Source organism: Lipophrys pholis (genome assembly GCF_963383615.2).
Source record: "Lipophrys pholis genome assembly, chromosome: 22".
NCBI lineage: Eukaryota > Metazoa > Chordata > Actinopteri > Blenniiformes > Blenniidae > Lipophrys > Lipophrys pholis.
This window is the reverse complement of record NC_137644.1, coordinates 19,662,044-19,677,513: the sequence shown is the minus strand read 5'-3', so window position 1 is coordinate 19,677,513 and position 15,470 is coordinate 19,662,044. Positions and strand designations below refer to the sequence as shown.

At 44.0% G+C, this 15,470-nt stretch overlaps 1 protein-coding gene across 1 annotated transcript in view; it reads right to left on the bottom strand.

The window, feature by feature from the left end:
- The window catches only part of LOC308126970 (anoctamin-4-like), a 41,323-nt gene extending 27,757 nt beyond the window's left edge, over positions 1-13,566 (bottom strand). Inside the window, exons 1-3 of the mRNA XM_080491686.1 lie at positions 13,298-13,566; positions 11,329-11,403; positions 5,650-5,859 (exon numbers count right to left, since the gene is read on the bottom strand). Coding sequence (XP_080347812.1) covers positions 5,650-5,859; positions 11,329-11,403; positions 13,298-13,523 — 511 coding nt within the window. The 5' untranslated portion in view covers positions 13,524-13,566. The remainder of the gene's footprint in view (positions 1-5,649; positions 5,860-11,328; positions 11,404-13,297) is intronic.
- Positions 13,567-15,470: the final 1,904 nt, after the last annotated feature.

Genomic DNA, 15,470 nt, shown 5'->3' with positions numbered 1-15,470 from the left:
ATCCGGATGCCCCCATCATGCTCCGGACTACATGTTTGTTCTCCCCCGACGGGAAGCAGGAGAGATTTGGCGCCTGCCGACCTGCGACTGGTGCCAGGAGGAAACGGTCGCAATACACACACACACACACACACACACACACACACACACACACACACACACACACACACACACACACACACACACACACACACACACACACACACACACACACACACACACACACACACACACACAGAGACGTGACCCATTTCTGTGTTTTACAACTGCTGCACCAGCGAGGATGAAGGAGCAGAGCGGATGAGGAAATGTAGAACTACGATCCTGAAAAAAACGGGGACGGTTCAGTGTGTGTGTGTGTGTGTGTGTGTGTGTGTGTGTGTGTGTGTGAAGGTCATACGTTTGCACAGCGTGTGAGAGACGAAGCACAGGAGTGTGACGGGACATATGAGAGAGAGAGAGAGAGAGAGAGAGAGAGAGAGAGAGAGAGAGAGCGAGAGAGAGCGAGAGAGAGAGCGAGCACTGCAGCAATAAAACATCCACTCCGGAGGACGAGCTGCTGCGAGACAACTTGAGGAGACTCACCATGCAGAAGGTGGCAGAAGTAGAGAGGCAGCTTCACCTCTCAGAGGAGAGAGAGAGGAGGAAGAGGAGGAGGAAGGCTTCCCAGCAGAGCTGCAGCAAATGCCAAAGTCAGTGTGATGATGACTCCTCCACACACACACACACACAGACACACACACACAGACACACACACACACACACACACACACAGACACACACACACCTCGATCAGCCCTTCTCCCCCTCCAGCATGCAGACGTCCTTGCTGAGGGGAAGCGAACGAGCCCGACGCTCCACGAGGGAAACCAGCATCCCCACTCTTTTACTCCCGACTCCTCATCCTCATCACCATCACCATCATCCTCATCATCATCACTGCACCGCTCGCTTCAACATAAACACCTTCTGAGGCGGTGCTGTCATGGTGACGACCCCGGAGAAACCTGTCAGAGATCCTGAGTGAAGGAGGAAAAAAAAAAAAACACACAGAAGCACGAGCAGGATGTTTACAGTGAGAGAGAGAGAAAGAGAGAGAGAGAGAGAGAGAGAGAGAGAGAGAGAGAGAAGGTTTCTAATCAGGCTCTCCCTGGCAGCCAATCAGAGGTTAAGCTGCTCTGGCAGCGGCCAATCAGAAAAGAAAAAAGAAGAAAAAAAGAGGGACGGCTGTGAGTGTTGCTGCAGCCCAAAACAATCCGAGTTGGCACCGAGGATTCAGCCAGTATGAGCAGTGATGGAGACTCAAGGACACACACACACACACACACACACACACACACACACACACACACACACACACACACACACACACACACACACACACACACACACACACACACACACACACACACACACACACACACACACACACACACACACACACACACACACACACACACACACACACACACACCAATCCAGTTCATATAAAAAAATATATAGATTTTCTGGCAAAACATGCAGGATGAGTTTCGAATTTATTATCATCCTATACCATCATTTATTTATTCTTTAATTCAGAGCTCCTAAACCTTTTTGTTATATACATCTATCTTTTTCTGTTATTGTGTTTTGAAGAAAGGGGCACCCGCTATAAGTTTGATCTTATTTGTTCTCCTTTTCAATGATGTAAACATTCAATGGAACGAACTCCATGAAATCGGAGAAAAGGAAATTAATGATTGAATTAATAAAAAAGGAAGAAAGAAACTCGGGCTGGAAGAGTTCCCTCTCTGAAGGGATTTTTTATTTTTATTAAGTTTAACGAGTTAAAATAGTCGATCCGCATTCAACACAAGAATGGAGAAAAGAAAACGAAATATCCTGAATTAATTTACCAGCCGCTCCTCACCTGAGAGCAACGCTGCTGCGGCTGCAGCGCCAACGAGCAACAACAAACAAAACATCCTCCACCGTCATCAGGCTGAAAACAGTGCGCCAAACGGGGAAAATAGTGCCAAAACAACCTTTAAATTTAAACTTAGCACAGATTATACACGATGAAAACACCGTATTTTCACAAAATCAAACGTTACAAATAAAGGAATTACTTCAATTTCAACATAAAGTCGATCTTAATTGTGCAAAACACAGCAAAATGTAAATAAAACAAAAAAAAACAACCTAAATCTGTTGCATTATGGGAGTTTTTCCAAACTCACCCTGAGAGCGTGGCTCAGACACTAATGCTCGTTTGATCGTCTTCGTTACAGCGTGACTGAGATCTCAGCTCGGGTCCAGCACCGGTTAAAGTTCTGGTCGACAAAGTAAAACAGCCACAGGAGGAGCAGAAGAAGAATAAAAAGTGGAGGACCAGGGGCCTCATTTATACACAAAACAGGGCCTGACAGACGTGCTGGACACCACAAAGTCTGTGATTCGTGAAAAAACAAACTTAGAACGACGTAATAAACAGTCGAGCGGCAGCGTCCCACATCTTCCTCCAATGAGACGTTCCTTTATCATACTTTAGAGTTTAAAGGACAAAGTAGTGGAACGCAGTGATTGATTATTAATAGTGACAAAGTGTGTAACCACCAGGCTCATTGCTGGGTCAGCGTTTAAATAGCAGTGAAGGCTGTGAATACTCCTGGCACTGCGCCAATGGTGGGATCAGGATGGGTTTTTAAAGGATGATGATGATGATGATGGTCCATAAGCAGATTTACATCATCCAGCCACTCCTACATTTCATACACGTCCAGATTGTGACCTTTACAGTAACCGTCTGCACAGAGAAGACGGGAGCAGGAAGTGGAGCTACTCTACTACGGTATGGACCAACTTCTGGCTTTTCAGATTAAAAGGCAATTTTGACATAAATGGGAGGGGGGGGGGGGGGGTATTTAAATGGATTTAGTGTAAATTATTACAGATCAATAAAAGCTGGTAGAAAGAGTCATTATTATCTGATTTGGAGTCATTAAGTCAAAAGACCCGGGAGCTTTTCAGCTAAAATGCTGTCATTTTAAAATCCTCAGGACCGTCTGTGTCGCAGTGCATGCTGGGAAAAAAAAACACTCGACATGTATAATATTCAAAACAAACCTCTGTTTCTCAAGGACAACGCATGACGACACCCCCCCCATTTTCTTTTATTTGTCATTTTCTTGACACACTTAACAATTTAAAGACAATTATTCAGTCACACGGGGTTTTCATATATCACCGACACTCCGTCATCTTTTCTTCTCACGCTTTTATTGTGGTAAAGTAACGTGCACAGTCCCAGCCGGAGTCGTCGTTCATCCCAAGTCAAGACTCTGCTCACGGTTCCGACTCCCACGTGTGTCACACTTTATCTGCAAAATACAATAAGCAAAGATAAGAAATTCCTATCAGGTAAAATGAAAAACATGCTGAGAAGAATTAGTTGTAGTTATAAGGCATTTTATTTTTGTTACAATCATTTTAATTTGTATGAAGAAATCTGCACCCTCTGTATTAAATAGTGTTCTTATAAATCAAATATTAACCTTTCCAAACGGAGGGTTAATGAAGCCGTCGTACAGTTCAACCACTCCATTATTTATTGATAAATAAGATTTACGAGTTGTTTTTACATTTCATTTTACAGCAAAATGTTTAATTAAAAATGACTTGTGTTGATTGTCGTCATTTTCAGTACTAATTGTTTCATCTGGCAAAATTATAGACAGTTTAATCATGTACACTGTGTACTACTACCACAAAGCAAAAGTGTAAATTTAAATGTTATTAAAGCAAGATTTTACCAGTCCAGATGAAACTGGACTATATGTGGCCCCTGAAGTCACATTTAATTTCGTATAGCTCTTTATATTGGTTCAGTTATGTGCCTGTAAATAATCATGTTTCTTCCTTAATATATTATTTGGTTCGTTCACTATCGTCACAAAGTAGTATTTTGTTGTCCACAATGCATTTTGCACCATTTAAAGGTCAATTTGTTTGTTTTAATTTTCAGGTGTTTGTGAGGAGCTAATCCCTCCGAGACACTATTCTGAAAACTTCACTCTTGTATAGAAACGTCCAATAAAGCCACAGCAGAGAGACGTGGCGTCTCAGGAGGCGCCGACCCTGGAGGCGTTGAGACGGGAGCAAACAGCTCAGCCGATCATGTAACACTGAACAGACAGAAAAACACGCATTATACACACGCATGTACTTATGCCCGAGGTAAATGTTATTCATAGTTCTGAGTCAATGAGTTTAAGGGAGGGATGACACTTGAATAAACAAAATAGCTTGTATAAATCAATGTAAAGCATTTTATTGTGTAGAGAGGTATTCTGCAGAACAACGTTTGAAACCACCGTCTACCTCGCCTGCCGGCGATCAGATGGAATCGCAGCCGCTTCTACCGCCACGTTCTTCCTCTTCCACAGTGAACGCAACTGGAAAAACAAATGTACACATTTTAAATTCCTCAGAGCTCCAAATATATATATTAAAATCCACAAATCCACATTACATACCGTGTACATTACCAACACTATGCAAGTTTTCCTGACTGAAGAGTTTTATTCTGTGTGTTTTCAGGCCGTTTCACATCGTTGTTGCAGGTTTAATTCAACAATTACCTGATGACGGGTATCTTTTTATCTGAAGAATACATGAAGAAGAGCCGTCCGTCTTCTTCCTCCATCTTCAAATTCTCATCATCACTTGACAAATTCTGTTCTCTAAATGCTTCGTGGGACAAATACTGAGCAGATAGGATCACCAAGACTCTGGTCTTTACCTTGTTTTGGTTGTTTGCCATCCGTTTCCAGCGTTAAATGTCTTTTTTAATGGAGATAAATCGAGAAAAAAAGGATTGAAAACTTTTTTTGTGAAAAATTAAAAACACTGTATTCACAATAAAAGCATAAAAGCAGCCGTTTTGAACTCCTTGGAGATTCCAGGACCGTTCCCATGTCTTTCCAGGTCTCCTGCAATTCAAGCACATCCGTTTCAGAAATGGGAAAAAAAAAGATAAAGGGAATTAATGCAAATTTCCATAGTGGAAGCTGAATCTCCGAATCGCCTGTACGAGCGCACACTTACTAAAAAGTGGAGCGAGGAAGTGACGGAGGCGACAGAATTTACCATGTCAATCTTAACAGAATATCAATAAAGTTAATGTTCGTCTGTTCAACCCAATGTAATGAGAATCAAACAAATGAAAAGTCAATAAAGTTTTACCTCGTCCGTCGTCCGCTGAGGCTTGAGGGTTCGACGACGCCGTCATTTCTCTACGTTTGCATCATTTCAGTTTCACACTTTTTTTTTTTTTTTTTCCCCTTAAGTGAATAAATTGCGCTCTGGAACGACGCGTGTGCTCCTCGGAGGAAGTGATGCAGGAGAAAGTTCAGCTGGTTGTGAAGCTCAATTAGGACACGAGTCACATCGGGTGCAACTCAAGATTATTGATCACAACAGGAGCTTATCGCCTCGGCGACCGGCAGCAGACAGGCGATGCAAACTCGAGCTGTGAGATAAGAATTCTTAACAACAGAGTTTGTTGTGTAACTAAATGAAACTAAGAGGAAAATATTGACAAGTAATTTGGTGAAAGCTGCAGAGAAGCATGGGGTGGTGGGGGGGTGGGGGTGGTGGGTTACTCACTGCTGCTGTCACAGAGCGTCTCCTGGCTGGCGCTGCAGGTGGGCAGCGGGGTGACGGACAGGGAGGCGGGGCAGGACAGCGGCTCCAGGTGCTCGCTGGCCGGCGGGATGGCCGACGCCTCCGAGTGGACGCAGTCCGGACTGGGCAGGTCGCAGAACGGGCTGTTCCAGTGGGAGAACCCGATGGCCACCTGACCCGCCGGGTCGAACCCTGAGAGGAGGCCACAAACACCACAAGGCCAGCATCACGAGTCACTGTGGAGGCTGTTTCTGATCCCTCAACTGAAATCTCGGATTAGAAATGGGTGTTGCCCTCTAGTGGTGGATTCGGTCCACTTCAGCAGCGAGCCGGCCTCTGATTTCTCCTCTGCAGGTTTCACTTTGCAGCTTCAGGAGAAACTTGGAGACGGTGACTCTTCTCAGCAACTACCGATGTCGGCGCTCAACTAGACTCCTGCTTTATTTTAACACCAGGATGAATACATTTTATTTCTCCTGGACGTTTTGCTCAGATTCGCCAACAAAGTTAACCGAGTTTTGTTTTCGTCTGTGTGTTTATTTATTGGTTTGTATGCGTGTATTTGACCGAATTTACACAAGCACTGCTCACCCGAATTTCATGAAATCTTCAGGGCTGATTTGTCATCATCCAAGGACCAATCGATTAGATTCTGGGACGTTAAAGGCTAACCGTTTCTGAATAAATACTGAAAAACTGCACACAAAAAGTTTTTCCCATAGAAAGCGGATGAGAGCGGAAGCTCATGGAGCTCAAAGGAGATCAGTGTCTGTTGCCATGGAGACGCTCCCTGCTCAGTGTTTCATTGATGTAGCTACCTGACAGGCTAGTTAGCATACATATGAGCTAACGGCTAACATGCTAGTGATGCTAACTGTTCCCCAAACAAAGGTTGGCGAAGGTCTGCACTCTACCGAGTGTAGCTCTATTTTATACGGTCAATTACTGTAATTGTGTTTCGCTCAACGTGTTGCACTACGCGATATCAAAAAGGATTATCTTCAATATACATAACTTTTTTTTTTTTAATCAATGCATGAAAAATGCTGCCTTAGCTCACCCAAATCATCACACCAGTGAAAACTACATCAGGTATCTCAATTTTCCTCAAAATAATAAAATCTGAACTTTAGGGTTGGCAGAGACTCAGCTCTGCTGTACACACAAATTCTACACAGTAATGTTGAGAGACAAAATAAAAACACTGAAGTCTTTCAAATTTGTAAATTCTGATAATCTACAACTGAAATGTATGAAAAGGTGAATCATGGTGAGTGGGATGAATGGATGAGTGCAGTACACGACTCACTCTGGGATATTATTAACAAAACGCCAGTAATGTCAACGTAGATCATTTAGGATGGCTGGTCTGGAACTAGATGATGGAATAGTTACGCAACACTGCCACCTTCAGGTTAAATACAGAAATGCTCCTGGAACCAACTTCACTCAGTCATTGTTGACCGTCCCACAGAAGTTGACTCGTGACATTAATGAAAACACAAACCTCTATGTATTAACATTATGAGAGAACTGAACACACACACACACACACACACACACACACACACACACACAAGTGAAACACAACGCCAGCAGATTTCAGAGGAACATCAGCATTGAACAAACGCGACACGATCAATAGCAGGGAGGCGAGTGCCGGGCAATCTGGGAGCCCCGCTGCTGGATCAGCTGGAGGATAATCCCAGGAGGACGAGACAAGGTAAATCCAGGCAACGCTGCACATCTCCCACGTTAAAAGGGCTTTTTAAAAAAAAAAAAAAAAAACATGGGCTGCGGTGTGACCCCAGAATGTTTGTGCTGGAGTCGGCACTAATAACTAGAGCAGTGTGGAACTTCTCATTTTCTCTCTTTTGGCAAGAAAAGTCGACCTCTTCCTAAAAAAGTAAGGCCTGCCAGCCAAAGGTGAGGGTTCAATCTAGCCCACATTGCAAGAAACACAAAAGGAAACTTATATTTTCAATAACAGAATTCATCCTCCCCATGAGGGAAAACAACTATCTTTATATGTTGGAGCTGAATTCAGTGGTTTGTTCGAAAGATAAAAAAAAATAATAAAGAAGTTGTACCTTCCTACTTGAAGCATCAAACTGAAAGTTAAGATTAACCCAATTTCCACAAGCATTTCCAGGTTGTACCTCGTAATGTTGAGCAAACCATGTTTGTTTAGTGTGTGTTGGGTTCATTACAACAACCCACAGCACCCACTAGTGGCCTGGCGTGCCAACTGCATGGCTTTCAGTGTTAATGCAGTTCCAAAACGTTTGCTTGTAAACGTGAAACGAAAACACGACGACGCGTTTTTGGTTTAAAATGCCGGCGTGTAAATCGGGCCTGAAGACAAAAGCAGGAAAGGAAGATCTCACGTCTCTGCATGTTTTTATTTATTTTTTCCAGGAAAACAAAGTTCAGCGGTTTTGTTTCTTGAGCGGCAACAAAATTAAAAAAAGAAAATATGAGCCACAGACGGAGGAAAGATCCGTTGGTAAACTCAATGTTGAAATTACACTTTTCCCTCAGAAAAGATGTTGAATTAAAGCTTGAAACTTTTCATTATATCACCAGGAAACACACCAACAGAGTTTCTCACAGCTCATATTCCCGACCAGGACGTGCTGCACAAATGTACACATACAGTGTCACTTTCTGCAGCTCTGGAAGTCAGATTTAAACCCAACATAATCTTTAGACGTGAGTTTTAGAGGGGTGTGTGACGTGCACTTCACGGTTGGAAAAAAAATATGTTGTATATGGAAGACGTGTAGGTTTGTGGGTCTATATATTCTCAGGGAGCACTTTCAAGGCAGCGTTTAATGTTTAATGGGGCCGTTTGACTTCTCCAAATGAGACATTATCCCACAAATTATTCATTCGGTGCTCACAAGCAGAGATGATGGATGATAAAATGAGCCTGGACCCAGAAGAGCAGCGGGACATTTTGTCTGCGTGTTGCTATACTTGAAGAAACTGCGTTAAACACAGTTTGTGGCTTTTCCTCATGAAGTTCAGCCCGATAAAAGCTGATGATGCGTCCAATGAGACTCTGTGGCCCTGAAGTATAAAAAGAAATAAAATCAAAAATCAGTCGCATAACTGAAGTTAAGAGTTAAACTAGAAACTGAAAAGAAAGTACACAATACCGCTCTTTCCCCCCCCGGAGTGCAGCTTCTGCTCCTCAAACTAAATTAACAGCCTCCTCCTCTCACCCCCCCAGAAAAAGTCACCTGAAATGAAAGGAGGGATGGAGGGAGGCGCTGCAGTAATCTACACCTGGCATGTATCCGAACGACCTCCAAAACTCTCAACGCGCGGGACAGAGTGTGTTCTAAGCAATATCTATGTCGCAGTCATCAGAAAAAAGAAAAGTGCCCCCGTGGCTCTCGGAGGAGAGCGAGGCCCAGATATACCGGCCGGCGGCCTCCCAGGAAGGGAGACGGATGCAGGTGCAGGAATCTGGGCCAAACGCTGCCTCGGATAAAAAAGTACCTGGAGGCGTGTGTCTACAGAAAACCAAGAGTTTGATCCTCAATCGTCCCAGGAAACTTTAGAAAAGTCTAATTCCTTTGCAAACATTTAGTTTGTTTGAAATCGGCTCAATTCTCAGTCAGTCGCCCCGAATAACTCCACTGGATGTTGTTTTAATCTACTGCAGGCGGCTTGAATGAAGGAGAAGTTCAGGGGCCACATTCATCCCGAGCTGGCGCCGAGTTTACATGATGAAAACGTCGCCGGTGGACGTCATCAACCGGGTTAAGGAAAGGTGCTCGGAGACTTGGCGTGGCCTATAATCAGGTGTGCTCAATAGTCCAGAAGTTACGGTATTTACTACAGTAATGGTGCAAATGCACGGTTACCGGTATTTCCCCCTTTCCCCACACAGATCGACTCCGAGCCTTTTCAAAAAGTTCACTTTCTGTGACGCCGATTAAGAACACATCTAACAAAGCCGGTTAGGAGGAGAAACGAGTCTGTGGCAGTGAGATTCATCAAGTGGAGTCAGTCAAAACGCCACCGAGCTCTTCCTTCTCACAGCAAAGTGTATTAGTGTCACTTTTCCATCCTTTGCTAAATCTGCCTCAGAGTTAAAGATCACATCCGTCGGCAGTGAGAAAGGCTTGAGTTAATGCAGGAAAATAATCGATTAGAACTTTTAGGAACCGACAGTGATGCTGACTTGTATTTTCCTCTCAGACAAAAGGCTTTTAAATCACAGCAGCACACTAACTCTGCGATGTTGGACACTATAGATCTTTTCCTTTGTAAAACCAGCAGAGTGAGTCTCTGCGGTCTGAAGCTTCCCCTCAGCACTTCATTAGTTCGGGTTTTTTTTTAGTGGGTACAGAAGAAGAGGAGCACCTGCAGTAGGAGCAGCTCAGCCCGGAGTGAACCCGTCACACACCGACCACCAACTCACACTGCGCAGCAGCAAAACCTCACGACGACGGGAAAACAGCAGTTTCTGTGACCGACGGGAAAATTCTGTGGGACTGCTTGGTCAACGGCACGCCGCCGACCGTCAGCAGAAAACAGATTTTCCCCGCTGCTTTGAAAATCCCACTTCTTCTCGGATCCCGTTAAGGTTCTTACAAGAACAGAGGAGCTCCAAACTACACTGACGCATCCTGGGAATGTCCCGATACCCCACCGACGTTACTGCAACTCGCTTTAACTCGATAACATCCTACAGCGTCACGACGCCACAACCATAAAACACTGAAATTCATTTTGACCAGAAGTACAGTCGGTTCCACGGACTTCTTTAAGGAACCGAAGCTCCGTTTACAAGTGAAAACGGTAAAACAGACTAAAGCAAGTTATTCCAACATCTAAACCAGACCAACCCGAGGGAATTCCTTCTCAGTGTTTTTGAATGGTGCAGCTATTAATGTGAATTCAGTCGCTTTGTTTAACAAAAGAACCGCTGGAACTTTGATTCCAGGAGGTAAATAGGCCTTTGTTTTGTTAAGTTTGATGAAATAACTACAAAACTTCTTGAGACATCGGTGCCATTTGTACTTTGTTTTTTTTAAAAGTAGGGGAGAAAAATATAATAGGAAAAAAAATTTGTAAATCTAATTTCTTGTGAGAAAATCTGATTTTATTTTTAGGACGCATGGCCCAGCCCCAACAAAACCTAGAAACAATCAAGTCACAGCGTCTGTTCAGTCGAAAATGAATTAAAACCACATAACTTTGTCTTCATTACACCTGAAATGTCAAAGGTACTTTTCCTTCTCGATAATTTGCAAATGTAACTTTTTTTTATTTATTCCTCGTTTCCACGACGTTCCAAGTTAAAACGCATCCTTTTGTTGCGTGCGTTTCTCAAAAGTTTTGCATTCATACAGCAAAGCTGTAAAACAATGTTCGCCGACACGGAAACGGTAGAAACCGGTGCAGTCTTCATGTTGGGCCACTAGTGGGTGCTGTTTGTTTCTCTAAACACCTTTAAGGCCTCAGAATGAAACGTCCCAGTCTGCCGTGCAGCGCGGGTTCCAGGTTTCAGCCTCCAGCATGAGGCCGCTGGAGGGCGAACGTGTGTGAAGGTTGAACAGACACTTTGGAAACAAACGGCTGAAGGAGGGAAAAGTTAAGAAATGATGGTTCAGTATTCATCGGTGGTTCGGGGAGGTCGCTCACCGATGGTGATCTGACTGACGCAGCTGTAGAAGGTTCCTGAAGAGACGTTGTAGCTGCTGCTGCTCGGCTCTCGGTCTGTGGCAGGAGAGATGGAAGAAAGAGAGAAGTTTCTCCTGAGCCTCCAGGGGGCTTTGCTTTCTTTCTTTTTTTTTATAAATGTGCCCAACAAGGTGTTAAACGCCAAACTGGTCCTGAGGGCGTGAAAACAAAGCCGTGACCCTGCAGCCTTAAAGGAGAGGAAACCCTACACCTGCAGCCTTCGTGGACTGATTCAATAAAAAATAAACTTTTGACCTTGGCAACGGGAGGAAATAAACCCAGGAGTGTACCAGCTTTTTTAATTTATTGATATATATATATATATATATATATATATATATGAGAGAGAGATCAATAGGTAGATCGAGAGAGCTATAGAGAGAGACAGAGCTCATAAACCTGGAGGAGGAACCGTCACCGACAGGCTAAAAACTTTGGATTAAAAACTTCTGTTTCATGAATGGAGCGCGGTTCAGCGAGAAACGAATTCAACTTGCACACGACGTTCCAACCACCAACTTCACCATCATGTCAACTGAGTCGTGTTAAAATTCGAAAAATCTTCAACTGGAAGTGAAGCAGGAGCGTCACCTTCCGCATATTGTCAGAAACATTCGACATTTAACTGGAGCAGCTCTCACGGTTCATCGCGATTGCATAGATTTCACAATAAAATCAAGATGTAATGTTCCATTTTATTAAAACTTATTTAAAACTTATACAAATAAAGATACTGAGAAAAGCAGCTGAAATGACCAAGACCCAGTTTGAACGAAAACACTAAACTTGTTGCACGTTGACCGTCCGTCAACACAACGGCGCTCGCAACGCAACTTTGTGAAAACGGATGCAAAAGGTGGAACTTTTCAAGAACGCCGTCTGTAAACGGAGGAGAAAACTTTCTGAAAACGCTCGAGCTCCATCTCTGCGTGCGACTGGTCAAGCGGACCACGGTCGTAGTAACTAGTAGTTCTGCACATGCTCAGTAGATGGACAATAAAGTTTCCTCCCGGGTGTCATGGCGCCCACTTCATTTGAAAATGTTCATAAAAATGCACTTGAAACATTGTGGTGTAAACACGGCCTTAGACTCTAAAAGTAAGAAGAGAAAAACTAATTAAATCATGGCAAATTGCAAATTTTTTTTTGAAATATTAATAAATAAATAAAAAGTTAAACTATAAATGAACTAATCCAGCAAAAAATGACCCAAATATTTAAACTGTTTTCTGTCTAAATTATAGTAACAAAATTTCATAAATTCAACATAATAGTTTGCGAGTAGAAACTTTGTGAGCTGTTTTGCTCATTTTAAAAGGTGAAACACCAAAAGGACAGAGTGGCGAAAGGTCATAAAGGTCACGGTCGTCCTCGCCACACAGAAATGTGTCCCGATTCGCTGACCGAACAGCTTCTGCAGCCGCCTGGCGATTCATCAGACTCTCAGCACCACGAGCCGGTGGCAGTTTGGAGATAAAGCTGCAGGTATCATTTGTTTCCGAAGCCATTTACCCGTCAGGACGTCGATCTTCTGAGTGGATTCCTTCCACATCTATAATGCGAAATGTTGACTTTTAACTTGTTTACCTACTGCAATGCAGTGATTATGTGTTAATTATAAAACCCACTGGTGTGTGTAGTGGGGAAATAATTTTTAAATATTGATTTTCTCTCGAACATTCTGGTGGACAATGTAACAGTTTAAAATTACTATCCAGACTGATCAACTGCAATCGATAAGAATTAGATAGTGTGACGTGTTCGTGTAGTTATGAGCCGTGATTTGTCCCAATCATTCATCTGGAGCACCACAGCCTCAGGAGATCGTATCTTATCCAGAAACAGCTGCTGAACGTGTGTTATCACACACAGCATGCACGTTGCGCCCCTTCCCCTTCCCTCGTACTGGATACTTGCAGACCGACTTTACCTGCGGACCCGGAGGAGAGGCGCGTGGCGATGGCGCGCCGCGGACTGCGTGGACTTCCCGGGCAAACCCGCATCGCCTCATCCTGACACTGCAAACAGACGACCTGGCTGTCCGGGTTGTCTCCCACCTTGCTGCAGCCCATGTGCTCGCCCCCGGCCTGGATCTTCATGCCCGTGCTGATCTGGCGGACTAGTCGCATGTCGGATCCCGCTTCATGATCCAGCATCGTCCTCCTCGCCGGCTGCGCTCATTACGCACGGCTTCTGCGTGCGGAGGAGACGACTTCCACCGGTACTTCAGCGTCCGTAACTCCACCCACTGCACACCTACTTGTAATCACACGGATACCCAGCCCTCTGCGGTTCCCTTCAGCTCGTCTACCAGCTCCTCCCGGCCCGTGCCACGGCGGCTGCTGCGGGCTTTACGCACGGCTGCGGGCGTGGCTGCTCCACGTGGGCGATGAGGTCGCGGTGTCACTTCCACTTCCCGATAGCAGCTCGTATGGGACCAATAGGAAAGTGTGGGGTGGGGGGGTGAGAGGACAATTAAAATACTGAGTTAGTCTAACTCGGGAACGTCAAACAGATTTTTCTTTTGTAAACAAATTAAAAAGGAAAATTAACCATAACCCTGGCTCTCGATGATTTCAGTTGATCGTACAATTTGTGAACTTTCAACTTAATTAACACAGAATCGTCAAATAAATGCACAGAAGCTGCTTTATTGTGAATCCTTTGGTTCAAGTGGACAGCGCCAAGTTGTGATATTTGGCTCATTATTCCTACAAACCCCCAAAATTCATATGCTTTAAAAAAAAACATCTGAAAAACTCAGTAACATTAGAAAAACATTTCTTTCGCAAACTGCATAATAGTCCTGCACAACAAATACAGATCAGCTCCTTCTTTTTATTTTCTTCCTGCTCCTCCTCTTGTGGCTGTTTTCTACCTCACTGTGTAGACCACACTGTCAGGGTGAATTTAGAAAAACACCCACAATAAAACAGCTATAGAGGTTGTTTTTTTTTGGACATTTCACTGTTTTGCAAAAGAAAATTTCATTAAAAATGGCTTTATGTTGAGATTGTAATCATTTTCTGTGTTTTTGTGCAAATAGACATTTTTATCACATATACTCGGCGGCACATAAAATTCAATTCAAAGGTTATTTATACCGCTATCTTCCAGCCCGGTCCACTAAAGGCTGAGGAGAGTCATGAACGTAACAAGAATCACCTGAAAGAAAAGGTACATGGATTCTAATATTAGTCAGATCTAAAAATCAATAAAACAATAATCCTCCATAGCAGAGTAGTGAGAGGAAAGAGAAAAATCCTTCAGACTACTGCAGATCGTTTTTGCTCATTGTGCGAAGTGTTGTGTTGCAGCGCTTTCAAAAAGTTGTTTTCCCCCCGTTTCCGTGGAGATGGAGTCTTAGCATTTTCGAAACGTGTTTTCAGTTTCTCCGAAGCACCTTAAGCGCAACGACAGTTCTGCCTTTTCACGAGGAAACGTCGTGGAAATGGGGCCCAAGTTAGAAAATCCAGCCGTTTTCTCTCTCTCGTGGTTTTGTTCGGTCGGCTCCGCTCATTGTGATCCCTTCTGGACAAATCCTAAAAATGCAGTTGTTTGCTGAAGAGTCTTCTTGCAGTTCCCCGGTCCTCCTGCAGACCGGACCGGACCGGACTGGACCCGGGGACGGCCACATTCTGGCCCCCGGCTGCATCTTTGACACGGCGGTTACATAACAAACCGGAACACTGCTGAGCACGCCCAGAGTCTTGACGGGAAAAAACATTTTGCTGGAGGAAGACCCTCCGGCTCCGGGGAAATATCCCAGATCTGTCAGACGATAACTCAGCTCCCTGTGAAATCCTTTATGCTGCTCTACATTTGCGAGCGAAGAGAAGCTGAGAATCAGCTGAGCGAGGCCCATTCTGCCTCGCAGTAATAAAGCAGTGTGTCAGCTCGGGTGTGTTTGGCCTTAAATCATCCGGGGTTGTACTTTTAAATATGTCGCGTTAGGAAACGGCTTTGATTCGCTTGTGTTTGTCTGGTCAAGTATGATTCAGGGCAATAAAGAGGTGATTTTAACACTTCAGACCTTTGGGGAATAACAACAGTGGTTCATAGAAATTAAACAGTAGAATGAGTTTAACGCAGTTTTTAAGGAA